General features: G+C 42.0%; 2 protein-coding genes across 3 annotated transcripts; one reads left to right on the top strand and one right to left on the bottom strand.

Annotated features, from left to right (window-relative positions):
- Positions 1-324: 324 nt before the first annotated feature.
- Positions 325-13,865, bottom strand: cenph (centromere protein H). The gene is made up of 10 exons (XM_079515694.1): positions 13,748-13,865; positions 11,250-11,406; positions 10,184-10,239; positions 9,964-10,009; positions 9,801-9,869; positions 9,158-9,211; positions 4,892-4,937; positions 4,711-4,762; positions 3,233-3,384; positions 325-1,045 (listed from the first exon to the last, which is right to left on the bottom strand). Exons 2-10 carry the CDS (start codon positions 11,381-11,383, stop codon positions 956-958), a joined length of 699 nt encoding a protein of 232 aa, XP_079371820.1. The 5' UTR covers positions 11,384-11,406; positions 13,748-13,865; the 3' UTR covers positions 325-955.
- On the top strand, positions 13,499-27,157 carry LOC306933459 (betaine--homocysteine S-methyltransferase 1-like). Of its 2 annotated transcripts, none has more exons than XM_079515693.1 (10): positions 13,499-13,617; positions 13,990-14,049; positions 15,782-15,870; positions 18,766-18,898; positions 20,890-21,002; positions 21,514-21,705; positions 22,661-22,808; positions 23,246-23,428; positions 25,463-25,691; positions 26,683-27,157. In XM_079515693.1, exons 3-10 carry the CDS (start codon positions 15,862-15,864, stop codon positions 26,765-26,767), a joined length of 1,092 nt encoding a protein of 363 aa, XP_079371819.1. In that variant the 5' UTR covers positions 13,499-13,617; positions 13,990-14,049; positions 15,782-15,861; the 3' UTR covers positions 26,768-27,157. The 2 variants fall into 2 exon arrangements, with proteins under 2 accessions (XP_079371819.1, XP_079371818.1); XM_079515692.1 differs by having other exon boundaries at positions 15,720-15,870.

Below are 27,157 nucleotides of genomic sequence, written 5' to 3'. Positions count from 1 at the left end.
GTTGCAATGCGAATATGGAAGCCATCGTTCTCACGATAATACAAATCTAAACATTTTTGTAAAAACAATCTTGTTTAAAAAAAATCTGTCCAACGATGATGTCACTGGTGGACAGGTTTCTGAACTGCCCACAGCTCTCCTATGAGACACAGACAGAGTAGAAAACGATTGTGCCATTGTATCATTATTATTAGAGAGGACCTATTATAAGATAGGTTGAAAAGTGGTGAAGTGGTCCTTTAAGATGTGAATAGCACAGTCTCATCTCTATGGGTGAAATGAATATTTATCAACATAAAATTCATCAAATGTATAGTTTCATAATCAGTTTGATTGATTGGATGAACCATTTATTAGCATGCTTATTAACAGTACAGATAGGTTAGGCCTATGCTAAAAGGATAACACGTAATGTTTCCAATGTGGTCCTTTTCACTCAATTAATCAGTAATACATATTATAATGCAATATACAAAACATATTGGAAGCTCAGTAGAAGCGTATATATATACACAAAACATATTGGAAGCTCAGTAGAAGCGTATATTTACAGATAAAGTACAGGAGGGGGCAGAGGTTTGTACTCGGGGGTCATCGATGTGTCCGCACACAGACAAATGTGTCCGTGGTAAAGACTTAATTGGTCCGTGGCAGAGGAGTCTCATTTTCGCAGAGCCAGGGTTTCGATGGGCGCTGATGGGACGCTTGTTTTACAGCGCCGGCTAGCACTAGCATGTCGGAGAGGTCATTTTGACCGTTTTTTTAAAAGATTTTGAAGTTGATTATCTTGAAGCTTGAAGCTTGAAGGCCCATGAAGCTTTTAGAAGGTTCCCCTTCCATGACCATCATCATCATCACCATTCCATCATCTCAGAACTTTTTGACATCTGAAACATTTTCTAATAAATATGAATTTAAGCACATGCTACTTGTGTCCCTTTTTTCTTCATTCATGCTAGTGCTCGTAGGGCAGGGGGGAATGTAGGAAAAGGTCACGAATGTTGGGGTCATCCATCCAATTCACTTTACAAGCAATAAGGATTCCCTGCAGGGAAAAACACACCACACACACACACACACACAACACACACATACACACACACACAGTCACACACACACACACACACACACACACACAGTGAGGGGCACTCTTTATCAACATACGTCATCATACATCACATTTCGTGCTGCTCAGCCAATCAAATCATCACAAATGTCATTCCGGCCAATCACTTTTGGGGCCTTCACTTTGGGCGCAGGAACACTTTAGCGCCAAGAAAACACCTAGACCAGGTGTCTCTTTCTGTTTTTTGAGTGGTGCAAACCACTCCAACAACCGGCTTTGTATGTATGTGTCTATGTATGTGTGTACCTGTACGTGTGTGTACCTGTACGTGGGACCCAAAAAAATGAGCATGGTTACTATGGTCACTGACATTACGTCAGACCACAGCTGATCAGGCTATATAAGACCTTGCACCACTCAGTTCACACGGGTGTGTTTTTTTTAAACAGCTGGTGGATTGAAATGACGTCGCAAAGCGTTTTCTGCCGACGCTACAAATTGAAGCCACCCGCGCACAAGTGTCATTTCCATCTACCAGCTGTAAAAAAAGAAAAGAAAGAAAAAAAGAGGAAGAGACGCCTGGTCTAGGCGTTTTGGTAACAGGTACGGTCGCCCCTTTTCCATCTCGCCCCACTACTCTACCTAGCTGTAAATAACAACATAATTCATGTTGGTGATTATATAAAGATATATTAAGATCATATTAATGTATCATTGTTAAGTTCACTCTGTGTACTGTATATCCACGGGCATAATAGCATGATGATGCCATTACAAAACATGGGCTACATGGAAGAAATGTGTTTAATAAAACGAAATCAACTGGTAGAAGGTCCTAAATTAACTTAATTAAGCAGTCACCGTCTCTGTCTCGTTATTCTTTCTTAATTTTACAGAGTATAGAGCGTCGCAGTCCCGCCCCCTACCATGGACCAGGAAATGAATCCCAATGCATTTTTCCCATAGACATTTCAAAAAGTATTTATTTAAAGACGGTTATGCCGCGGACAAAGCCAACTCGAGTCGTGACAACTCATGACACAATATTCAAACAAACAATATTTTGGACCAAACAAATAATTACAAAGAAGAAAAACAACAAAAAAAGTGTTGTAACCTGCCGTTTTTTTCTTCTTTCGAATTATTTGTTCGGCCCAAAAAATTGTGTTTGTTGTCATGATTTGTCACGACTCGAGTTGGCTTTGTCCGCGGCGTAAACGTCTTTAAATAAATTATTTCTGAAATGTCTATGAGGAAAATGAACGGAGAATAATTTCCTGGTCCATGGTAGGGGGCGGGACTGCGACGCTCTATTGAGATCGACTACTATACAATCAAATAAATCTGTATACAAGATCATTTCAGATAGGGAGGGAAATACTAAATTAACTGTTAACTACATTAACACATTTTGCGGGGGCGAGTTGGTAAAGGGGCGAGTCGTCTGGTATTCAGAGTTTCTTTCTGCCCTCACTTTGTATCCTCAATATGTACTTTGCTCAGCCAATCAAATAATCGCTAAGTGGTGATCAGCCAATCAAATCATCGTGTGTGTGTGTGTTCACACAAACAGACAAAACTGGGCATAGGAGGGGCTAGCGGCCCTCAATAATGATATTTTTTGGGCATTTCATTTTAACATTTCAGAATATTCAAATATAGCGAACATTGATCTACAGATCTGCATTGTGAGCCTATGTTGCCATTTCTGCAAAAAGTGGTTAATAGAACAGCATAATGACATGACTCGGTAAGTGATATTCTTTGGTTAAAACTAAAAGTTTTTGGTTTAAAGGTTAAATCACCATATAGTAATCATTGCTATAGAGTGGGTGAGGTCTCTCCAGCTCTTTAATAAAACAGAAAACACATTTTCAGGTATAGGACATGTCAGCCAATCAGCAGAAAGTAGCCATTTATCAGCTTAATTTCTTTTACATTGTTCCAGTTCCAATTTTGCCTGCTCATTTCTTCGCGTCATCACTTGTAATTCCACTACTCTATCGACTTCCCTATCCTGATTAGATAGAACTGGTATCCTGGCCTGAAAAAGCATTTTCTGTTTAATAAAAAGCTGGAGACTCCGGCACTCTGTGCTATAGAGTGAAAACCACAGAAAACCACTGACCCTACATTTAAATTGTGTCAGTTAAATTGTGCGTTTACCTGTAGGACACTCTGTGTTACATCAATCATCTTATGGTATTTCTCCAGATTGGTCATGGCTTTCTGCAGACATAACTCCTGCTCCTTGGGGACTGGCTCTCGCCGGAGATCATCTGCTTCTTTTAGCTTCTCAAGTGTGCGCCGCTTCAGCTCTGCAGAGATAAATGATCAAATATATCCATAATGTGCTTATTAGTTACATATCTTCCGATATTAGTGTTACATTTAAATTTTTAACTGTGGTCCTAGAAAGCAACGACGCTAATTGCACGTATAGGTTAAAAGAGAAGACAAAAATATATATGAAGGTAAAATATATGAACAAGAACATTTTGAGCATAAGTCAGGTTTAAAAAGAAAATAAGAAAATAAAAATAAAATAATTATTAATAATTCAAAAAATTAAATGGATAGAATAGTCATACTTATAAACAAGGACCTATTTAGAAACGGATACCATACATACTACGTAAAAATTGAACTCTGAAGAAGCTGAACCGGGGGCACAGGGGTATAGTGGGGTTAGGGTAAACAACAAGTGTCTACTCTATCTATTCTATACGAACATAACTGGCCGTGGGGAGGGCGATCTTTGTCAAAGAGCCATGGTGACTAAAACTATGACTAAAATATATTGGCAATTTTGGCAAAAGAGATCCAGTACAAGTCATTTTACACTTGGTTGCATGCTGAAAATAGCAGATCTACAAGCAGATCTACAAGCTCACAAGCTCTTGTGATCCGCTATTTTCAGCAAGTGTAAAATCAGCCATTACAGTGCTTATCAAGGCCCGCCAAAATACATTTTAGTCGACTAAATCACCTGTAGATTTAGTCGACTAAAATCTTATGATATTTAGTTTAAAACTAGACCAACACTAACACATTCCGGGTGACTAAAATGTGACGTGAAACTAAATTAAAACTATTCAAGAGACTATGACTAAAACTAAAATCTGCTGCCAAAACAACTCTGGGGCAGCATGTACTCCTATGGGCTGGGGAAACATGGACAAATTGTGTCTAATATATAATATAACTATAATTTAAATAAATTAAATCAACCATATCGAGATCAGAGTTAAATTAACACGGAGCATTTCACCGTGTAGTGATTTAATTAATTTAAAAAAAATCACACCCCGTGTGAAGTGAGGGGCGCTCTTGTCGTCGTACATCGTCCAATAAATTTTTTTTATAGACTTCATGAATTAATTTGTCAACTTATGTTATTATCTTTTTACCATGATGATACAATGTTTTTTAAAAAAAAACATCTTTTCACCATGATCATGTAAGACGACAACTGAATTTATGTGATGAGATATATATATATATATATATATATATATATATATATATTTGTTCAGACAGACATTTGCTGTCATTGTCAACGGCAAATGTGACACGAGTTAAGGACATATATATAGGAGGGGCTAGCGCCCCTCAAAACATGCACCTCAATGGTGATGACATACCCAGTTTCTCCTTCTGAATTTGTATGATTCTTTCTTCAAGCTCTCGCGATTCCTGTCAATCAACATGAAATAAATCACCTTTTAAAACACACACACACACACACACACACACTTGCAAGGTGTGCTCCGGTGAATGCAACACCACCGGTGCAGAGAAACAAGAGAAGAGCAGAATGCTTACCTTCTGAACACTTTGGATGTTGTCAAGCAGAGCCATTAAACGCCGTCTGTTGGGAGAGAAAATGATTTCAGAATGTCGCCGGCGAGAAGCACGCATTCGCCTGGGTGTCAGGCAGACTGCTGGGCGAGCGCTGGCGCTTTGGAATGGGGGGTAAGGTCAACATATCCGCCTGGGTGACAGGCAGACTGCTGGGCGAGCGCTGGCGCTTTGGAATGGGGGGTAAGGTCAACATATCCGCCTGGGTGTCAGGCAGACTGCTGGGCGAGCGCTGGCGCTTTGGAATGGGGGGTAAGGTCAACATATCCGCCTGGGTGACAGCAGACTGCTGGGCGAGCGCTGGCGCTTTGGAATGGGGGGTAAGGTCAACATATCCACCTGGGTGACAGCAGACTGCTGGGCGAGCGCTGGCGCTTTGGAATGGGGGGTAAGGTCAACATATCCGCCTGGGTGACAGCAGACTGCTGGGCGAGCGCTGGCGCTTTGGAATGGGGGGTAAGGTCAACATATCCGCCTGGGTGACAGCAGACTGCTGGGCGAGCGCTGGCGCTTTGGAATGGGGGGTAAGGTCAACATATGCGCCTGGGTGACAGCAGACTGCTGGGCGAGCACTGGCGCTTTGGAATGGGGGGTAAGGTCAAGTGGAAGAAATGTCTAATTTCTGTTTTTGGGTCACAGGCAGGGCTGCAACGATTAATCGATTAATCGTAATCGATTATTCAATTAGTTGTCAACTAATTCAGTAATCGATTCATCGAAATGGAAACTAACCACTGGAGTTTTTTTGCAATTTATCATGGGTGTTTTTCCACTTAACCATAGTTTTTCCAGTGTTAAGTGTAACTAAAGTAAAGAGGAGTGAGCCATCTCTCTTCCCTTACAATCTGATGATTGTTGCACATGTACAGTAGCGACTGCAAAGAAAAATATGACACATAACAATGCAGAATCACATGGTATCCAAAAACATCTAATGTCTGAGGCCATTTACGCTCAACATCTTATTTATAAGATTGAGTTTCTATTGTACATCACCATTAAAGCCAATACAACTACAGTATGTCTGTACCTGCGAGCAGGATTATAGTATCAAGAACAAAACATACCGCTTGAATATTTATTTTTAAATGACCTACCGGTATTTGAGTTTAAACACGTACTGTTCCTTTTAGACTGACACATGTGTAGCTATTCTTTAGAGCGGACGTAGAATACGCACATCGACAGGCTGGGTGCTGGGCTAAAGAAACTTCAGTAGATGTTGGATGGAGCCTGCACACCACAGGCACAAGAAAGACGTTCTTTATTGAGAATTAGCTATTCTTTAATCAAATGTATGCATACAGAATAAGAGTAAAGGTACCATGAGTGGCTTTAATTAATTTTAATTAAAGCCACCTAAATCAGCAGCTAATCAAATGTACTCACTCAACTCAACTCAACTTTATTTATAGAGCACATTTCAAACAACCACAGCTGCCACAAAGTGCTGTACAGTGCATAGGTAATAAAAACAGTAGCTAGAAACACAGTATACAATGACAACACACAGAACAAGAAAAACTGGGGGGGGGGTCATGGGTGTTTTTCCACTTAACCATAGTTAAGGCTATTTTTGAATGAATTATTCATTATTCATTATGTCTAAAATAACCTAAAATATATTTTTTAATGTCATAGCTAAATAAGTGCCATAATCCGATTAATCGTTTAAATAATCGGCCGATGAATCGATTATGAAAATAATCGTCAGTTGCAGCCTTAGTCGCAGGCTAAAAAGTTTGGGAACCACTGCACTAAAGGATGCCAGGTCATTGTCTACATAGCCTGCTATTTAAACTATATTTTAGCCTTTTCATAGGCCTCAAAGGTCCTAGTAGAGGCTAGGGCAAGTGCTACGGGCTAAGGTGGAGTCTGAAGAGGCGAGTCTTCAGAATAGATTTTACGGCAGAAGATTGGGAGCAAAAGTCTGCAGTTCTAAATTCTAACTGCAATGGGGAGTTCATTCCACAGCTTGGGAGCCAGAAGGGAGAAGAGTCTGGGGATGTGTGGAGCGGAGCGGTACCCCAGATGTTTTTGCAGACGTTTTGCCAGCTTTCCCTGTGTGTCGTTAGCTGATCTGAGTGAGCGGGAGGGTTTGTAGGGTTGGATGGTTCAGGCTTTGGAGATGTGAGGGTGCCATTCTGGCCAACATTACATTTACATTGTAGTGGCACAAGTTCGATCGTCTTGAAATAAGTCACTTTCAAGTGTCGGAGGAATCTTACCTGGTAGATTCATAATATACCATGACGGTTTGAGAATAGTCATTCTGTGATGATCATTAATGAGAACCAAAGATAAGGAGAGCCAATATCATGGTTTATGGCCAGGAGGATTCCTTGCGTATTTGGCAGAACCACAGTTACGACATTGAGGGGGCAGAAAACAACCTGGTCACGTGGTTCATGTGTACTCGCGCATTCCGTATCTTCCAGTTGTCCCCATTTGAATTTTGAAGCCTTCAAATGGGGACAAACCAATAGAAGTCTATGTAGAAGAGCCGCCATTGGACTGGCCCCATGAAGTGAACGGTGTTGTCGTAACTCTGTCTTACTCTATGGCTCTGGTATTTGGTACATGCGCACGCACAGATAAGAATTGTCTGCCGTTCGGCGGGAAAACTTGGTCGCTTTAATTTTCTAAAAAGGACCACTTCACACCCATTTCAAAGCGATCGTCATAATTGGTCCTCAGTAATGCTCATAAGACAATTATGACCATTTCAGTTTACTACTGCTCCGTCTCTCATTGGAGGGCTGTGCACAGTTCACAAACCTGTCCACCAGCGAGGCAGGGAGCGTCAGCCATTTCAAAACACCATTTATAACTTAATTATATAACATTAATGCGAGAAGAACAATTGTTTCTATTTTTCAGCACCGTAACTTTCCGGGCAGAGAGTGGCTGCAGTTTCAATTACGCTTGAAATCCCTATCGATGCCAATGCTGGTATAGGCAGGTTTGTGGACTGAGACAGAGACACCATGTGAGTATGGTAGATTGAAATTGTGGCATTCAGCCTGAGGACCAGTGTTTTTGGCAGCAAATTTTGATTTTAGTTTTAGTCATAGTCTCTTGAATGGCTTCCATTTAGTCACATTTTAGTCACCCGGAATGTTTTAGTGTTAGTCTAGTTTCAGTCGACTAAATATCATAAGAGTTTAGTCGACTAAATCTACAGTTGATTTAGTCGACTAAAATGTATTTTGGTGGGCCTTGATGCCGTCGTAATGACTGTTTTTACACTTGCTGAAAATAGCCGATCTAGCTTGTAGATCTGCTATTTACAGCATGCAACCAAGTGTAAAATGACTTATACTGCATCTCTTGTCCACTAGTCCCTTTCTAACATTTTAGTCTAGTTTTTATTTGTTGACGAAATTGTCAGTATATTTAGTCAGTTTTAGTCATTATGGCTTAGTTTTTATTTAGTTTTTATGTAGTTTTTGTCAGTGAAAAAAGGTAGTCAGACATTTTTCGTCATAGTATTAGTCGACGAAAACAACACTGCTGAGGACCAATTATCATATGAGGTTATGGTTGATAATGGTTGCTCTTTGTGCAGGTCGTAGTTAACTATGGAATCGCGCATTTCCTGTGTGTTAGTCACGCCTCCATATTATGGTCACGCCTCATGACATCACACATCCATATATGGTCACACCTCGTGACATCACGCCTCCATATATGGTCACGCCTCGTGACATCACACCTCCATTCATGGTCACGCCACGTTCCATGTCACGCCACCATATATGGCCATCTCCATTATGAAGATTGACCTCATCTAACCCTGGATAACCATACATGGAGAAGACTGGATCATCACCGAGATCTGTATATATGGAGCCAGCCAGCAACTCTACATCTGACCTCAAACCCGTAAGATCTCCATATATGGATTGACCCGTTTTAACATTCCATATGTTGACCCATCCCCACCTGTCCTTCCTGTTCCGACATTACATATGTTGATCTGACCTCATCAAACCCTGTACGCTTAAGAAACGCTCCATATATGGCCAGTACATAATTCATTCCATATGTTGATCTGACCCAGCATGCCAAAGCGCCAGCGCTCGCCCAGCAGTCTGCTGTCACTCAGGCGGATGCGTGCACCTAAAGGGCGAGCTCGCTTCTCGCCCTCAGGGCGTCTTATTGGTTAATATTAATATATTTTTATATATGGTATAATCTCTAAGACCAACTAGAAATACAGTCGCTCACCGATAGGGATCATCATCCGACAGGCTTTCTGCGAAGATTTTCAGCATCTGTAATCTGAAACGTACAAACGTCACCCTTTACTGGAACTTTACTTTACTAGAACACAGTGGTGGAAAGTAACTAAGTACTTTTACTTAAGTACTGTACTTAAGTACAATTTTGAGGTATTTGTACTTTACTTGTGTATTTCCAATTTCCAGTACTTTTACTACTACTCCACTAACATCTCAGAGCCAAAATTTGTACTTTTACTCCACTACAATCATTTGAAAACTTTAGTTACTAGTTACTTTGGCGATTTTAATTTTGATTAGAAAACATACATTTGTAGATCTGCTATTTTCAATAGATTTTGTACACATTTTGAACTTGTGAAATGGGACATTCTGCATATGAGTACTTTTACTTTTAGTACTTTAAGTACATTTTGATGCCGATACTTTTGTACTTCTACTCAAGTACATTTTCAATTCCGTACTTTTACGGAATTGAGTAGTTGTAAATTGCAGTATTGGTACTTTTACTTAAGTAAAACAATTGTGTACTTTTTCCACCACTGCTAGTACACACACTACACTGAGCTCTGCACTCATTAAATAGAGAGGAAAGCCTATTTTCACAAATCTACAAGATTAATATCTACCTGTGATTTGCAGTGTTCAGGGATGTTTTTCCCACCTTTGCCTCTTCCAGATTCCTGACAATGTCAGGCCTGAGAAATACAGAAAGTACTTGTAAATCGTGGTAACGAAGTATCATTTGGGAAGTAATTAAAATAATTTTAGACGGAGACGTCCGACACTCACAAGTCTCTCTCTTCCTCCAGCTCAGTGAGCTCACTGAAGTTTTTCTCTGTCGGGAGATTGTTAACATGGTTAAGAATCATTTGTTGCCTTCTGAATTCTTATGTATTGTACATGAATTGTTATAATTTATTCTTAGTTACCGTATAATAATAAGTATAATAAAAAAATAATAATAATAATTTGGCTTTTGAGTTATATTGTCATCTCGCACGCACACTACCTGCATGCACCTTCACTGCCATCTCAAAACACTGGTTTGACATCTGCTTCTCCATCCTGGAAGAAAAACAATAAATCAGCTTCAATGAAAAACACATAAATACAACGAACGTCTTTGCAAATGCAATTTTTTTCTATCCCACGATTTTGCAACCCATCCTGGGCGCTACACTTCCTCTGCCAACCTGGGGAGAGCAACGGACCTCATGTTTCCTTGACTAGGCATCAAGGAAGCTTAGAGAAGGAAAGGACATGGTCACGTGACTGGGCTGCACCATGACACTTTCATGGATGCTTTCATGGGAGCCAAACTACACCCAGAAGTTTGGCAGAATGCACTGGAGTCAATGAGAGCTCAGTGACCAGCTCATGAACAAACACTATTTCTGAATGACTCAGATCTTTTGTAAAGTAATCGCTTCTGGAAAAATAACAGAAGACATGAAACACATTATTGCCTGCTGTGTTGCTTTTCAATGTGTACACCGTGTAATTGTATAGAGGTATGGTATCTAAAGAGCACAAAGTACCTTTCTGAACGTACCAAGTATCGCGACACCGTTTCCTGTCTGGCAGCCAAATCTCGCGATACCTCTGAGCCAGAAACTATACCTGCTGCTGTTTAGATCCTCAAATAAAATGATATACTGTGCACATCGAAAAGCAAGTGATTAGAAAACAACCTGTGATATGTCTTCTATTATATTCCTGAACCGATTATATGACAAAGGTCTCAATTGTTCAGAAATAATGTTTGTTATGAGCTGGTCCAGCCGGCTCCATTCACTGCCATGTATTCATTGAACTTCTGGTGTGAGTTTTGGCTCCCATGAAAGTGTCATGGCGCAGCCCAGTCACGTGACCATTTCCTTTCCTTCCTGCCTTGCTATGCATGAGGAGTCGTCCAAGCCGCCGCTTCTTTTCACCTGACAGGGGGGAGTTTCCCCGGCCGGACGTATAGAGCGTGGAAGGAACACATTATTCCAACCAGTTCCTTTCCCCTCCATCAGGCGCTGCAGCTGGCAAAGACGAGGCAAACAAACAGGAAAAAAATGCAGGTCTGTCACCTCATTACATCTGTTGTCATTATATCTGCTGTTGCCAAGCGGTGGTGTTCTTTGGGATCCTGCCAGGGCTGAGATCCATCATTGGAGGATTCAGTGGCGTTAAGGCTGGATGGGACGTCATCGGTTGGGTCCATGTTGTCAAATAGCCGCAGTTGACCTGTGAATTAGTGACCATGAACATCGTCAAATACTACTAGCAGAAGGAAAAAAAAGTACTCGCATTTCTTACTTAATGGACCACTTCACTGCCTTTCAACATATCTTCATATAATTGGTTCTCACTAATGATCATGATAAACTTGCACAATTTTTTTCAAAAAAATATTCTGCGAAGAGACCCGTCAGAAACCCGTCCACCAGTGACATCATCGATGGGGAATCCAAGCGAATAGAAACTGCAGGCTATTCCTATTCCTGAAAAGTTGCAATACGAAAATAGAAAATAGCAGATCTACAAGCACAACAATGCGACGCGTTGTTGTGCTTGTAGATCCGTTATTTTCAGCATGCAACCAAGTGTAAAATGACTTATACTGGATCTCTTGTCCACTAGTCCCTTCCTAACATTTTAGTCTAGTTCTTATTTGTTGACTAAATTGTCAATATATTTTGTCTTAGTGTGTGTGTGTGTGTGTGTGTGTGTGTGTGTGTGTGTGTGTGTGTGTGTGTGTGTGTGTGTGTGTGTGTGTGTGTGTGTTAGTTTTCATTTAGTTTTCGTCAGCGGAAAAAAAGGTAGAACATTTTTCGTCTTAGCTTTAGTCGATGAAATCAACACTGGTCCTAGTAAGTATCAATACTGAAATGTAGATTCTACGCTGTTCTGTTACAAGTAAATGTCCGGAATTCAAAATGTGCTTGAGTAAAAGTACAAAAGTATTGGCATCAACATGCACGTCATTATGCAGAATGTCCCATTTCAAGTTTTCAAATGTACAAAAAAAATATATTTCGAAAATAGCAGATCTATAACCTCACAATGCATTGTGAGCTTGTAGATCTGCTATTTTAAAATGGCCGAAATGTGTGTATATATATATATATATGTAATGTGTGTCTATATATATATATATATAGTAAAAGTATTGGAAATTGGAAATACTACAGTAACAATAAATAATAATACCTCAAAATTGTACTTAGTTACTTTCCACCACTGTCAAATAGTACAAGCCTGCAATGACCATAGTTCATAGATCACCAGAATTAATCAAAATTAATTAGTTAGGAACCAAAATTGATATAACTCAGTCTATGTACCGAATAGAACTAAATGGACCAGTAAACGCCCAAACCAAATACCAAACTGGGGGTCCTTGAAATGAAAAATGTTTGAGAACCACTCATGATTGGACACACAGGAGAATACAACTTTGAACCTACTTCAAAAGAAGTAGTTGCAAGTAACATATAGTCCAGTGGTTCTCAAACCTTTCATGTCAAGGACCCCCAAATTGACACGTTTTATTTAGCCCACAGAGGACATGCCATGGACCATCAGTGCACAGCAAATGTGTACAGCTCTAGCAGTGAATCTCAACCATTTTCATTTCAAGCACCCCCAGTTTGACTTTGACATCATGCATCAGGCTAGTAGGGACGGACGCCATATTTTCTGGGACCCCAATTTATGTTCATTTAACTCTGAGCGTGTACAAGGTGGGTCCATTTGCATGGTTCCATGTGTACACTCTCAGAAGTTACATACCCATAAGGGTCCATTTGGTTCCGTTTAGTAGTAGGTAGGCCTACACTTTGATTGATTGAACAGATTGGAGAATTACAGTACATTTCAAGCGCAACTCAATACAAAACTGTTAACTGCAGTGGACGACACCATAAAGCATCATTACACTTTTTACAATAGGGTCCACCATGTTCAATTCATGTTATGAAATGAAATGAAATGAAATGAAATCTTATTTACCCAGGGTATCTGGGCTAAGCTCAAGAACTTGTTTCCAGCCAGGCCCTGCTCATAGAACACATTTCATCGTAGTGGTTGATGCCTTGTTCAAGGGCATTTCAGCGGTGGTAATTTTAACGTGTCGGACGGCTGATTCGAACTGGGAACCTTCCGGTATCTAGACCGCGCCGCTATCCGTTCGGCCACCGCTGCCACATGTCTGTACATGTACAGACGACCCATAAGGGTCCATTTGGTTCCCAACTATTATCTATCATTTAGCTGGGGACCCCCTGGAACTCCCCCAAGGACCCCTGGGGGTCCCCGGACCCCACTTTGAGAACCACTGATCATATAGTTATATTGTGAACGGTGCCAAGCAGCAAGCGGCGATATCTTGACAACAAAGGATGGAGGGATATTATACTGGAAGAATTCATTTTTGACCATCATTCATTCATTCAGGTTGCGTCACACTGTCTACGTTGTTCAGAAATTAGAATAATGTTAATGCATGTTTGGTTTGAAAGGTGCTTTAATAGCACGTATTTGTTATTATTACCACCTATGTAAACAATTATAATAAGCTGCTTACCTCGAAAAATGAAATGAAACTTTTTGTGCTGTCACTGCTAAGAAGTGAGAAGCCAGTTAGCATTTTGAAAACATTGGGGCGATAACTCTGATTGGCCAATAGCCAGGCTACAGGGGCGGTTCTTCACGCTGCGATGAGTTTCATTGGTTGAAGCTGACGTCAATCACTGAACCCCGCCAGGAAGTGAAGAGGTTGTGTTTGTAATGTTTGTAACTTGTAAGTTGTCCCCCTCTCTCTGCTAGTGAGACGGTAGTGCCGCCTGGTGGCCGGACGATGAGTGACAAACACAAGGCACCAATGAGGTAGGTTAGCTATGCATATTATTTATCTATGCACACTGCATTGATTGATTGATTGATTGATTGATTGATTGATTGATTGATTGATTGATTGATTGATTGATTTAATAGCAGTTAGAAACAGTATAGTGCTATCTATATTCACAGTTTCAATAATAAAAATGTAACAACAGATATGAATAAAGAACAATAATGTGATGACATTGAACAATAGGTACATTGTCTCTAGTATAGCCTACAGTAGAAAAGAAAACCATTTTAATTTCAAGGACCCTCAGTTTGATATGCAATAGGCTACGGACCCCCATTTAATGGCATTTCTATCTCTGGGACTATCATTTAGCTGGGGGGTGGGGTGGGGGAGTGCTTGAGAACCACCCTATGAGAACCACTGATGTAGGGCTTTCAGTAATATAAGAGCAGTTTGCTTTGAACCGATAGCGCAGTCTTTTCAGTTTTCACTAGAGGGAGCTATTGCTCAGTCAGTGGGTATCTGTGATTATGGCATGACATGACCCTGTGTGACCATGTATGTGTCATGTGCAGTGTTGTGCAATGTGCATCTTCATTTTGTCTTTATTCAGCTACATATGTATCTGTACGCAATGTATTCAGTGCTAACCGGCAGCAGATTGCAATATAGCTGTAGGGCAACGTAGGTTATTGTTCTTACTTGGCTGTGTCACCTGGCTCAGCTGGCTGTGTCACTTGCGTGTTTTTTATTTTTGAGGGTCGCTAGCCCCTCCTACATACAGGTTTAATGTTTGTTTTAATAACGCCATTGACAATGAAGGGAAAATGTACGTCATATTGTCCCTCATTACGTCATATTGTCTCTTTATTGTTAATGGAATTTAAGTTTGTGTTGGCACCGTTTGTTTTACATCACCTAATCAACATGAGTTAGACTTTAATATATTAGCGCCCCTCACTTCACACAGGTGTGATTTTTTTCTTTTTTTTTGAGGGCTCAATGCATGGCTTTTGAACATTATGTCATATACAGTAGCAGAAGATTATGTCACATGGCAGCGAAGTCTATGGGATTTGTAATGTTTGTTTAGAGCACTTATGACATAAATGGCTTGCCAGCCAAGTCTATGGACTTTAATGTGTGTTTATGGCACTAAATACAACATGAGACGTCATGTGCATGGCCAATATAAATACAGTGGGCGCCCCTCACTTCACAGGAGTGTGATTTTTTTTGTATTACCCAGAGCAACCAACCAAGTTAATTGTGCATTTTTGAGTGGTGTAAACCACTCCTACAACTGGCTTTTGTGTGCATAAAAAAATGACCATGGTTGCTATGTTCAAAATAATTTCTGACGTAATTAAATCACACCCGGGTGAACTGGATGACCGTAGCAACCATGGTCATTTTCTCTGCACAAAAAAAGCCAGTTGTGAAATCACATCCAGGTGTGATTTCATTACGTCAGATCAGAGCTGATCAGGCTATATAATACCTTACCTTATATAATACCTCACATCGGACAAAAACTCCAGCTGAATCAACTTCATGGTCACAAATCATCACATCAGAAGACGAGTCTACCTAGCCAAAGATCTTTAACGTCAGACATTACGTCAGACCACAGCTGATCATGCTATATAAAACCTTACACCACTCAGTTCACACGGGTGTGATTTTTTTTACTTTTGTTCAGCCAATTACAAAGAGGCCGTGTTGCATAACCATCATGCATGAGGAATCCCATTGGCTTTCTAGGAAAGCACAGGTTGTCTTGCAAATTCCTGCTGCCTTGGCTGTTGTGCAAGCAGACACAAACCTGACACTGACAGGACAACATGAAGAAGGTATGTCAAAGATGTCTTTTTAGTGGAAGGCTATATCTGAAGCAATACTCGATTTGTTATCAGTTACGTATATTGTTGACTATAGATCTGCTATTTTCACTATCCCTCTTAAAGGACAACTTTAGTTTTTTTCAACCAAGGTTCATGTTTTAGATTGTTATTAGATAAAGTAAAAGATGAGTGTACATTTTCTTTAATTTGCTGCTTTCTTTTGTTTTAGGGATTTTAGCTGTTTTTGACAGGGGGCGGGGGCATTCGAGCATGGGGCTAAATATGTATTTCTTTACACAATTTTATGGTGATTTATTTTTTTATGGTTTACTATAGTCCTAATAAACGCCAGGAAATTACATCTGGCCACAGAAGATCACAGGATCTACTGAATGTGAAGGTAGCCTACTGGGGGAAGACTTATACTGTGTGTATAGGCTCAATATGTCAGTTCATCACATTCAATAGATCCCATGATCTTTTGTGGCCAGATGTAATTTCTTGGGGTCTAGTAGGACTATAGTAAATAATAAAATAATAAATCGCCATAACATTTTGTAAAAAAATACATATTTAGACCCATGCTCGAATGCCCCCGCCCCCCTGTCAAAATCTGCTAAAATACCTAAAACGAAAGAAAGCAGCAAATGAAAGAAAAATGAACACTCACCTTTTAGTTTCTCTAATAACAACCTAAAACATGAACCTTGGTTGAAAAAAACTAAAGTTGTCCTTTAATATGAACTAATTAAAGGGTTCTTATAATGTTGATAAAGCTTACATTTTCAAAAGTAAATTCAATGTATATTCATGTATGTATTGATTGATTTATTGTATTCCGTATTCATCTCATTTGAGTGTTACTTTAATATTGTATGACTGGATTCTGAACTATTGCAACTTCATAACTACACTAATGTTATGATTGTGTCTGAATGGGCTGCCCTAGCAGGGAACGTAAACAAGGCAGATCAAGGTACACTGGGAGAGAAGAGCAGCCAGGTTCGTCTGAGTAAAATGATTCTATGCTCAACCTATTTCATGTCAAGGACCCCCAGAGGCCCAGAATGATCTGTATTTGGCTGCAGACCCCCAACTTAAAATGTTTTTTCCAGGGACTAAAGTATAACATAGTGCTTAAAACACCAAAGGGGTTCCCGTTCAGAATGGGTTAAATCCTTGGGATTAACCTTTCATCCTCATGGAACTCTGTACGTGTCAGGATGTGTTTTTTTTGGACCCCGAAGTGGACGGAATTCGACAGGTTGAAGGTTGAACAGGGTTTTAGTTGCAAATCAACAGCTCACATTAAACATTGTCAAAACTTAAAGTCCATGAACAGATTCAGAGAGCAAAAACCATGGCAAAAAAATCCAATATCCAGCAGGCAAAAGGGAGGTCAGAATCCATGCAAGCACAGGTGTTAAAAAAACCCAAATCCTACTATAAATGCACCACGCCTGTGTGTGTCTGCGTGCGTGCGTGTGTGTACGGTTGTAATGCACGTAACTCGAGAACCATTCGCCCACTGACTTCACATTCGACATACGCGTTCCACACCACCACAGGGAGTGCAGTGCCCGGTATCGAGTCGGTCGGACCCATAGAGTATACAAAGGATAGAGACCGAACTGGAGCACTAGCCCCGCCCCCAAGCTATTCATTTCGATGAAGTTGCTCAGTGGCGTTTTGAAGCACCCGGAAGACTGCCGGAAGTACCTCCTCCGGTCCGGGGTGGGTGACGTAGGGAGTGATGGTCCTACGTGTTAAAGCACGGGTCCGCCTGCAGTCCTTCCTCTTACCACTAGGGCCCCCGGCCCAGTGCTTCAACGTTGGAGCGCCTCACTGGCCCCTTGGTTGGACCCACAGTTCTCCAGAACCACCACAAAACGCTCTGCTCAGGCTCTGCCAGTGGGCCTAATCAGCCTAAGTCCCCTCACCTGGACAATTCCCAGCCTCTGCCTCAGCCCCACACCTGCAAATTGATTACTTAACCAGTACACTTTTCACAATCAGTTTGCACTCTTCAGGCACAGCCAGACAGTCTAGACAGACAGAGGCAGACAGACAGATACAGAGATAGTATGGGCACAAAAGGGACACTGACAGATAGTTAAAATGAGTTGACAACGGGTATTATTAGGTTCCCAAGTTGCATCGTTCTCAAGTAGGCCGTTGCACGTACAGGTCTAGTAACTATAAATGCAGGCAAACTGCAGGAGAGGACACAATACATATAATCTATCGGAGAACAAAGAGACAGGCAGGGTTTATTAATGGAGTGCAGGTGTGACTGCATGTGAACCTCCAGTACGCATTCATAGTACTGATTCCGCCTGGTGGTTTCCTGCCAGATGACTACAAATCATTGACTACAACATGACGAAAGTTACCATCCGCTCCCGACCGGATCATAAACCCAAAATGAAATAGAATGCTGCCCAGGCTAAGTCATTTTAGACATGGTTGCACGCTGAAAATGGCAGATCTACAAACTCACATTCCTCACAACGCTTCGCAGCGTTGTGAGCTTCAGCATGCAAAGAAATAATCATTATGACGGCAAAATACATTTTAGATATTTAGTTGACTAAAACTAGACTAACACTAAGACATTCCAGGTGACAAAAATGTGACTAAAACTAAATAAACTATTCAAGAGAAACTATAAAACTAAAATCAAAATGTGCTGTCAAAATCAACACTGAGTTATATGCTACTGTTTCTTGGTACTATAGAGCAGCAACATTCTGAATCAACTTCCGCTGTCTACGGTATTTAATGTTTTAGGGAGACCTGCAACTAAGACATTGTACGGTACAGTAGTCAAGTCTACTGAAGATGAATGCATGTAATGCATGTTTGTTTTTTTCTGACCTACATTTGACATACATTTGCCTTCAGGGTATCCTGGAGCGTCTGAATGCTGGGGAGCTGGTTGTGGGAGACGGAGGATATGTGTGGGCGTTGGAGAAGAGGGGCTACGTGAAGGCAGGTCACTGGACACCTGAGGCCGCTGTAGAGCACCCCGAAGCAGGTACCACACACACACACACACACACACACACACACACACACACACACACACACAGGGCGGCAGGGGTAGAGTGGCCAGTAGAGAAAGTTTCCCAGTTTGGAGAAGAGGGGCTACGTGAAGGCAGGTCACTGGACACCTGAGGCTGCTGTAGAGCACCCCGAAGCAGGTACCACACACACACACACACACACACACACACACACACACACACACACACACACACACACACACACACACACACACACACACACACACACAGGGCGGCAGGGGTAGAGTGGCCAGTAGAGCAAGTTTCCCAGTTTGATCCCGGGTGGGCCGGGCTCCCCCAGAGTCAGTGTCGAAGACTCAAAGTGTCCTTGAGCAAGACTCTGAACCCCTACTGTAATTGCTCCCGATGTGCAGGTTGGTGCCTTGCATGGTTTCCGCCGCCATCGGTGTATGAATGTGTGTGTGTGAATGGGTGACCTATGTAAAGTGTGTTGGATGAAAGCGCTATATATGGCGGTCATCAACATGTGGCAAGATTTGTCCATGTCTGTGGCCCATTTTATTAATTATTTACAGTTGGAAATGGTGCAGGAAAAGATCAAAAAAAGTTCTGTTGAGAAGGATCTATTTGCTACAAGGGCAGAACTGGACAAGTAAAGCTTGCTGAAAAAGGTGTTCACCGTTGAGAGAAAGTATATCAATTGATAATAATTGATGCTTTCTGTTATTATTACTGATAATAATTAATAATAACACTCCACAATCATCATCCGTGTATAAAATCCTTGACCCTCCACAGTTTGGGGGTCTCCACTTAGAAGTATCTCCACTTAGAAGTATCTCCACTTAGAAGTATCTCCACTTAGAAGTATCTCCACTTAGAAGTATCTCCACTTAGAAGTGATCAAAATTAGGAGCCCTTGCATTAAACTATAGTTGTGCCATTGCATTAATTCCTTTAAAGGACCAATTTCGGGGGTTTTTTTTCAACCAAGGTTCATGTTTTAGGTTGTTATTAGAGAAAGTAAAAGATGAGGATTAAACTTTTCATTTGCTGCTTTCTTTAGTTTTAGCAATTTCAGCTATTTATTTTTTACAGGGGGGCGGGGCATTCGAACATGGGGCTATTTTTTTTACACAATTTTATAGCGTTTTCTTGTTTACTATAGTCCTACTAGACCCCAGGAAATTACACAGGATCTACTATATGTGAAGGTGACAAACTGAGCCATACAACAGTATGGCATATAGTACCCCCCTTCACATTCAGTAGATCCTGTGATCTTTGGCCAGAGGGGTCTAGTAGGACTATAGTAAATAATAAAAAAAAAAAATCACTATAACATTTTGTAAAACAATACATTATTTAGCCTCATGTTTGGATGCCCCCGCCCCCCCATGGCAAAAATCTCTAATATAGTTGTCCTTTAAATCCTGTCATACCCACTCATCATGTACTTACAGATGATGATGGTTTTGACTATTATCTTCCTTTTTCCAACCACATAAACAAAAGGTTAGGGTTAGGGTTATAATAATCTGTCATCTGTCAACGATTGACTGTGTGCGTGTCAGGGCATGCCCTCCAACAACATGTAGTCCTGTAGTATACTCTATCAGTGGTCCGGGGACCACCAGTGGTCCTTGAGGGGGTTCCTGGTGGTCCCCATGCAGCTAAATGACGGAGAGTTGGTAACCAAATGGACCCTTAACTCTCTCAAGAGTTAAATTATTGTTAATTGAACAGTGTTGGGTCTGAGAGGCTACATCTCTTCAAATGGTGGTCCTTGACTCATATACCAGTATATAATGTTGATGTGGTCTGGGGAAACTGGGAAAAAGTTTGTTTTCTCGTGTAATAATTGCTTTATAATTGTATTGTACAATTGCTATGTTATTTATAGTGGAGAATATGAGAGTTGTCATGCTGCCCTACAACCCATCTGCATCAAATATCCTCTCCTATACACCAGCACTCAAAAAACATGCTTTTCTTCCGCCAGTTCGTCAGCTGCACAGGGAGTTCCTCAGGGCTGGGGCCGACGTCCTTCAGACCTTCACCTTCTACTGTAGCGACGACAAGCTGGAGATCAGCGGCAACGTCAGCGACATCACTGTTAGTAGTAGAATCATCATCATTATCCCATTAAGGTCTTGACGTCGAAATAAAAAAAAAAGTATTCTAAATCCTGACAGTTTTCTGACATACCTATGTTTCTTTCTGTATCAGTGGTGCTCAATATTTCATGTCAAGGACCCCAAAAATGATATGTAATTGGCCACCGACCCCCCCCCCCCCCTCCCATCTGAAAATATGATATTCCAGGAACCCCTCAGAAGCAAATATTTTAGTTAAAAACGCTCTTTCGCTCTGAAAGAATATACAGTATATTCAAAGATTTGTGCCGCATTTTCACGATTTTTCAAAAATAGCAGACCTACAAGCTTGTAGATCTGCTATTTTTATAGTATAACATAATGCTTAAAACACCAGAATGGGTTATAGTACATACATCAACATCACTGAATTAGTCTCACAGACAGATTGTAAGAGTCCCCGTTCCAGTACCGTGCTCCTAGAAACAGCCCACCTCTCACCTCTCTTTCTTTCTGACACACACACACAGGGAACCCAAATCAACGAGGCTGCCTGTGACTTAGCAAAGGAGGTGGCCAATGAGGGTGGGGCGCTGGTGGCCGGGGGCGTGTCCCAGACGCCGTGCTACAACGACCACCACAGTGAGACGGAGGTGAAGGCGATCTTTAAGAAACAGATGGACGCTTTTGTCAAGAAGGACATCGACTTCTTAATGGTGGAGGTGAATGATGGACTGGCTTTTGAATACTCTGAATGGATGATTCTTACCTCTGCAGGGTCTCTTCTGTGTCTCTGTTCTATAACAGAGACACAGTCTCCCTTTCAGCTTTCCCACTGTCTGTCTGTCCTACACAGTCTCCCTCTCAGCTTTGCCACTGTCTGTCTCTCCTAGTACGCAGTCTCCCTCTCAGCTTTGCCACCGACTGTCTGTCCTACACAGTCTCCCTCTCAGCTTTGCCACTGTCTGTCTCTCCTAGTACGCTGTCTCCCTCTCAGCTTTGCCACCGACTGTCTGTCCTACACAGTCTCCCTCTCAGCTTTGCCACCGACTGTCTGTCCTACACAGTCTCCCTCTCAGCTTTGCCACTGTCTGTCTGTCCTACACAGTCTCCCTCTCAGCTTTCCCTCTGTCTGTCTCGCCTTCGCAGTCTCCCTCTCAGCTTTCCCACTGTCTGTCTGTCCTACACAGTCTCCCTCTCAGCTTTCCCTCTGTCTGTCTCGCCTTCGCAGTCTCCCTCTCAGCTTTCCCCACTGTCTGTCTGTCCTACAAAGTCTCCATCTCAGCTTTGCCACTGTCTGTCTGTCCTACACAGTCTCCCTCTCAGCTTTCCCTCTGTCTGTCTCGCCTTCGCAGTCTCCCTCTCAGCTTTCCCCACTGTCTGCAGTATCTCTTCTACGGTCTGCATGGTGAGACAGGCAAGTAGGGCAGCTCAGAGGGAGAAAGTGTAGGAGACATGCAGTATAGGAAAGCTGCGAGAGAGTGTATAGGAGAGTATACAGTAGGAATGCTGAGAGGGAGACAGTGTATAGGAGAGACAGACGGTATAGGACAGCTGAGAGGGAGTATAGGTCAGGACTGGTATTGAGGTATTGAGGCAAACACGCCAGTAAAAGGGCATTGGTGTGTTTTGCAGAAGAGTTGTTGTTCTAACTGAACCTGCAGGTTTCTCCCGCAGTTCTTCTCTCACGTAGAAGAGGCCGTGTGGGCAGTGGAGGTCCTCAAAACCAGCGGCAAACCCATCGGAGCCACGCTCTGCATAGCGCCTTCTGGAGACCTCGATGGAGTCCCGCCTGGAGAGTGTGCCGTCAGGCTGGTGAAGGCTGGTACGTGCATGGCCCGCTCAGTTCCAACACATTGCTCAAAGGGATTTATACATAAAATGATGGCGTAAAAAAAAAAAAAGAAAAAAAAAAGAACGCAAGTTGCACCGCTCAGTTTGCACAGGTGCAAGTATACTTTTATTGGGGGGGGGGGGGGGGGGGGGGGTGTTAATAGGTTGTACTCGGACATACCGGTACACACACACACTCTTGGGAGCTCAAAAACGTACTATAGAATACAATCAGATGAACAAACTTGACAGACATCTTTAGACTTTAGACTCACACTCATGTGTGTGTGTGTGTGTGTGTGTGTGTGTGTGTGTGTGTGTGTGTGTGTGTGCGTGTGTGCATGCGTGCGTGCGTGTGTGCGCGTGCATGTGTGTGTGTGTGTGTGTGTGTGTGTGTGTGTGTGTGTGTGTGTGTGTGTGCGCTTACAGGAGCAGATATAGTAGGAATTAACTGCCACCTGGACCCTGCGTCGTGCCTCCGTACCGTGAAGCTGATGAAGGAGGGCTTGGAGCAGGCCGGTCTCAAAGCCCACCTCATGATCCAGCCTCTGGGATTCCTCACACCCGAGTGCAACCATTCTGGATACCTCCGTCTGCCAGAGTTTCCCTTCGGTCGGTATTAACTCATGGACCGGTATTTTTCATTCATTGTCATTGTATACTGAACTATCTAGCTGGCTTAAGGCCTATTCATACTCATTTTTTTGAGTGGTGCGAAAATAGTGTCACTGTTGCACAGCCTAACACACAGACACACACAGTCCAGGAAGGAGGGCCTGTACAGTACAGTACAGTACAGTACAGTACAGTACAGTACAGTACAGTACAGTACAGTACAGTACAGTACAGTACAGTACAGTACAGTACAGTACAGTCACTTCAGACGGGTCTGATTTTTTTTTTGTGATAAAGATGACCACCGAAAACTACAACATGACGTCACTGAGCCGCGGTGGTAAGAGACTCACCGCTCACCCAAACACATCTCTCTTGTTTTTACTAAAACTACAACATGACGTCACTGAGCCGTGGTGGTTAAGCGACTCACCGCTCACACAAACACATCTGTCTGTTTCTACTAAAACTACAACATGACGTCACTGAGCCGCGGTGGTTAAGCGACTCACCGCTCACACAAACACATCTGTCTGTTTCTACTAAAACTACAACATGACGTCACTCACACAAACACATATGTTTGTTTCTACGGTGGTTATCACCTAGAACTGGAGTATGAATAGGCCTTTACTGTACAGGTACCCAGTATGGTGTTCTGGTCAGGACACGGAGACAGCAGTGTTGTTTTTGGCAGCACATTTTGATTTTAGTTTTAGTCTTAGTCTTAGTTTTCATTTAGTTTCAGTCACATTTTAGTCACCTGGAATGTTTTAGTGTTAGTCTAGTTTTAGTCGACTAAATATCATAAGATTTTAGTCGACTAAATCTACAGTTGATTTAGTCGACTATAATGTGTTTTGGCGTGCCTTGATGCTTTTTTGCTTTTTTTTTTACACTTGCTGAAAATAGCCGATCTACAAGCGTGAGCTTGTAGATCGGCTATTTTCAGCATGCAACCAAGTGTAAAATGACTTATACTGGATCTCTTGTCCACTAGTCCCATCATAACATTTTAGTCTAGTTTTGTTGACGGTATTGTCAGTATATTTAGTCATCATAGCTTAGTTTTCATTTAGTTTCCATGTAGTTTTCGTCAGTGAAAAAAACTTTGACGAACATTTTTCGTCTTAGTTTTAGTCGACGAAATCAACACTGGGAGACAGGAGACTTTTGGACCTATTTTTGTCAGTGCCTTACCCCTTATCCCCTACTTTGCCTTTTTGTTTAATTTAATATTTTTAATTTTTCAAACATAGCCGCTCTACGAGCTCACAACGTGTCGGATAGTTGAACAATTTTTAAATGTTTTTCAAGATCGTAAAAAAAACCCAAAAAAGGAAAAGAAGTTTAGGGAAAAGGGGTAAAGGCACTGAACAAAAATATGGCCCTTTGATTATAATCGACTTCGAAGCAGGTTTGGATTAATCAAACTATTCTGGCCGTCACCAAAATATTGGCTCAGGAAATGAGACCGAAATGCCCATGAATTCAAGAGTGTGTAATTGATAGAAAATGAGTCGTTTTTGGGGTGAAACTATGCCTTTTAATTGCAATTAACTAACTGAAACCAGTGTTGTTTTCGTCGACTAATACTATGACGAAAAATGTTCGTCGACTACCTTTTTTCACTGACGAAAACTACATAAAAACGATCTACAAAACGATCTACAAACGATCTACAAACGATCTACAAGCTCACAACGCGTCGCAGCACAACGCGTTGTGAGCTTGTAGATCGGATATTTTCAGCAAGTGTAAAATCAGCCATTACGACGGCATCAAGGCCCGCCAAAATACATTTTAGTCGACTAAACCACCTGTCGATTTAGTCGACTAAAATCTTATGATATTTAGTCGACTAAAACTAGACTAACACTAAAACCTTCCGGGTGACTAAAATGTGATTAAGTAAATGAAAACTATTCAAGAGACTATGACTAAAACTAAAATAGAAATGTGCTGCCAAAAACAACAACACTGACTGAAATGTGACGAATAACAACATAGACATTATTGTTTTCTTTTCAGCAATGGAGCCCAGGGGGCTGACTCGCTTTGACGTTCACAAGTACGCCAGGGAGGCCTACGACGCCGGCATCCGCTACATCGGCGGCTGCTGTGGATTCGAGCCGTATCACACCAGGGCCATAGCAGAGGAGCTGGCCTCCGAGAGAGGCTTCCTCCCGCCGGCCTCGGAGAAGCATGGAGTCTGGGGCACTGCCCTGAAGATGCACACCAAGCCGTGGGTCAGAGCCAAGTAAGAACACGTATACTGCTATAGGATCTGAATAGAGGCAGTGTTGTTTTTGGCATGGCAGCAAGTTTCTATTTGAGTTTTTATAGTCCTATGTCTCTTGAGTAGTTTTCATTTACGTTTTAGTCACCCGGAATGTTTAATGTTAGTCTAGTTTTAGTCGACTAAATCTACAGGTGATATAGTCGACTAAAATGTGTTTTGGCGGGCCTTGATGCCGTCGTAATGGCGGATTTTACACAAATGTGAGCTTGTAGATCGGCTATTTTCAGCATGCAACCAAGTGTAAAATGACTTGTACTGGATCTCTAGTCCCTTCCTAATTACATTTTAGTCTAGTTTTTATTTGTTGACAAAATCGACAGTATATTTAGTCATAGTTTTAGTCATCATGGCTTAGTTTTTATTTCGTTTTTAATGTATTTTTCGTCATAGTATTAGTCGACGAAAACAACACTGGAATAGAGGCTATGCACGTGACATCATCGTATCCTGACGTTATGCGGGAACGCCTACTTGAGTGGCCTGGACAGCCCAAACATCCAAACAGAAAAGTCCTATCTGATTGCATTAAACAACGTTAATCTCACCAACATTGCAGCTGAACGGAAAGCTTGCTTTTCCTTTTTTTTTGAAAATGTTTCGAAATAATAATACAAATTTCAATGTAGGTAATTCAGTGACGCTTGGGGAGCTCGGCTAAAGCCTCAACTAGCCTCGTTCCTGACCGCGCCAATAATCACGACGAAGCACGCCGTTGAGTGTAATATTGCTTACATTAATCACGTCTTGCATGTTCTCCACTGGCAGCTCACAACACAACCCACCCCCCCACTGCTGCCACAGTTGGCAGTGTGGCAGAACCACATGCAAAAACAAAACCTCTTGGCAGTAAAAAATAAATAAAGAAAACTCAAGCTGGTTACCCATAACTATTATCAATAACCCTTCCATTTCCCGACGGTGCTGTGATTAACGCCTTCATCTGTTTCAGAGCTCATCGTGAATTCTGGGAAAACCTTCTGCCGGCTTCTGGACGCCCCAAATGCCCTTCCATGACCACCCCAGAAGACCAGTGAACACCACGGGTCATCACATGTCTTTTGGACGCCCCAAATGCCCTTCCATGACCACCCCAGAAGACCAGTGAACACCACGGGTCATCACATGTCTTCTGGACGCCCCAAATGCCCTTCCATGACCACCCCAGACGACCAGTGAACACCACGGGTCATCACATGTCTTCTGGACGCCCCAAATGCCCTTCCATGACCACCCTAGAAGACCAGTGAACACCACGGGTAATCACATGTCTTCTGGACGCCCCAAATGCCCTTCCATGACCACCCCAGAAGACCAGTGAACACCACGGGTAATCACATGTCTTCTGGACGCCCCAAATGCCCTTCCATGACCACCCCAGAAGACCAGTGAACACCATATGGGTCATTACAGGAATAACAGACTGA

The sequence above is a fragment of the Electrona antarctica genome, assembly GCF_951216825.1.
Source record: "Electrona antarctica genome assembly, chromosome: 12".
Taxonomy (NCBI): Eukaryota; Metazoa; Chordata; class Actinopteri; order Myctophiformes; family Myctophidae; genus Electrona; species Electrona antarctica.
Note: the sequence above shows the minus strand (reverse complement) of the source record. Positions and strands in the feature narration are given on the sequence as shown.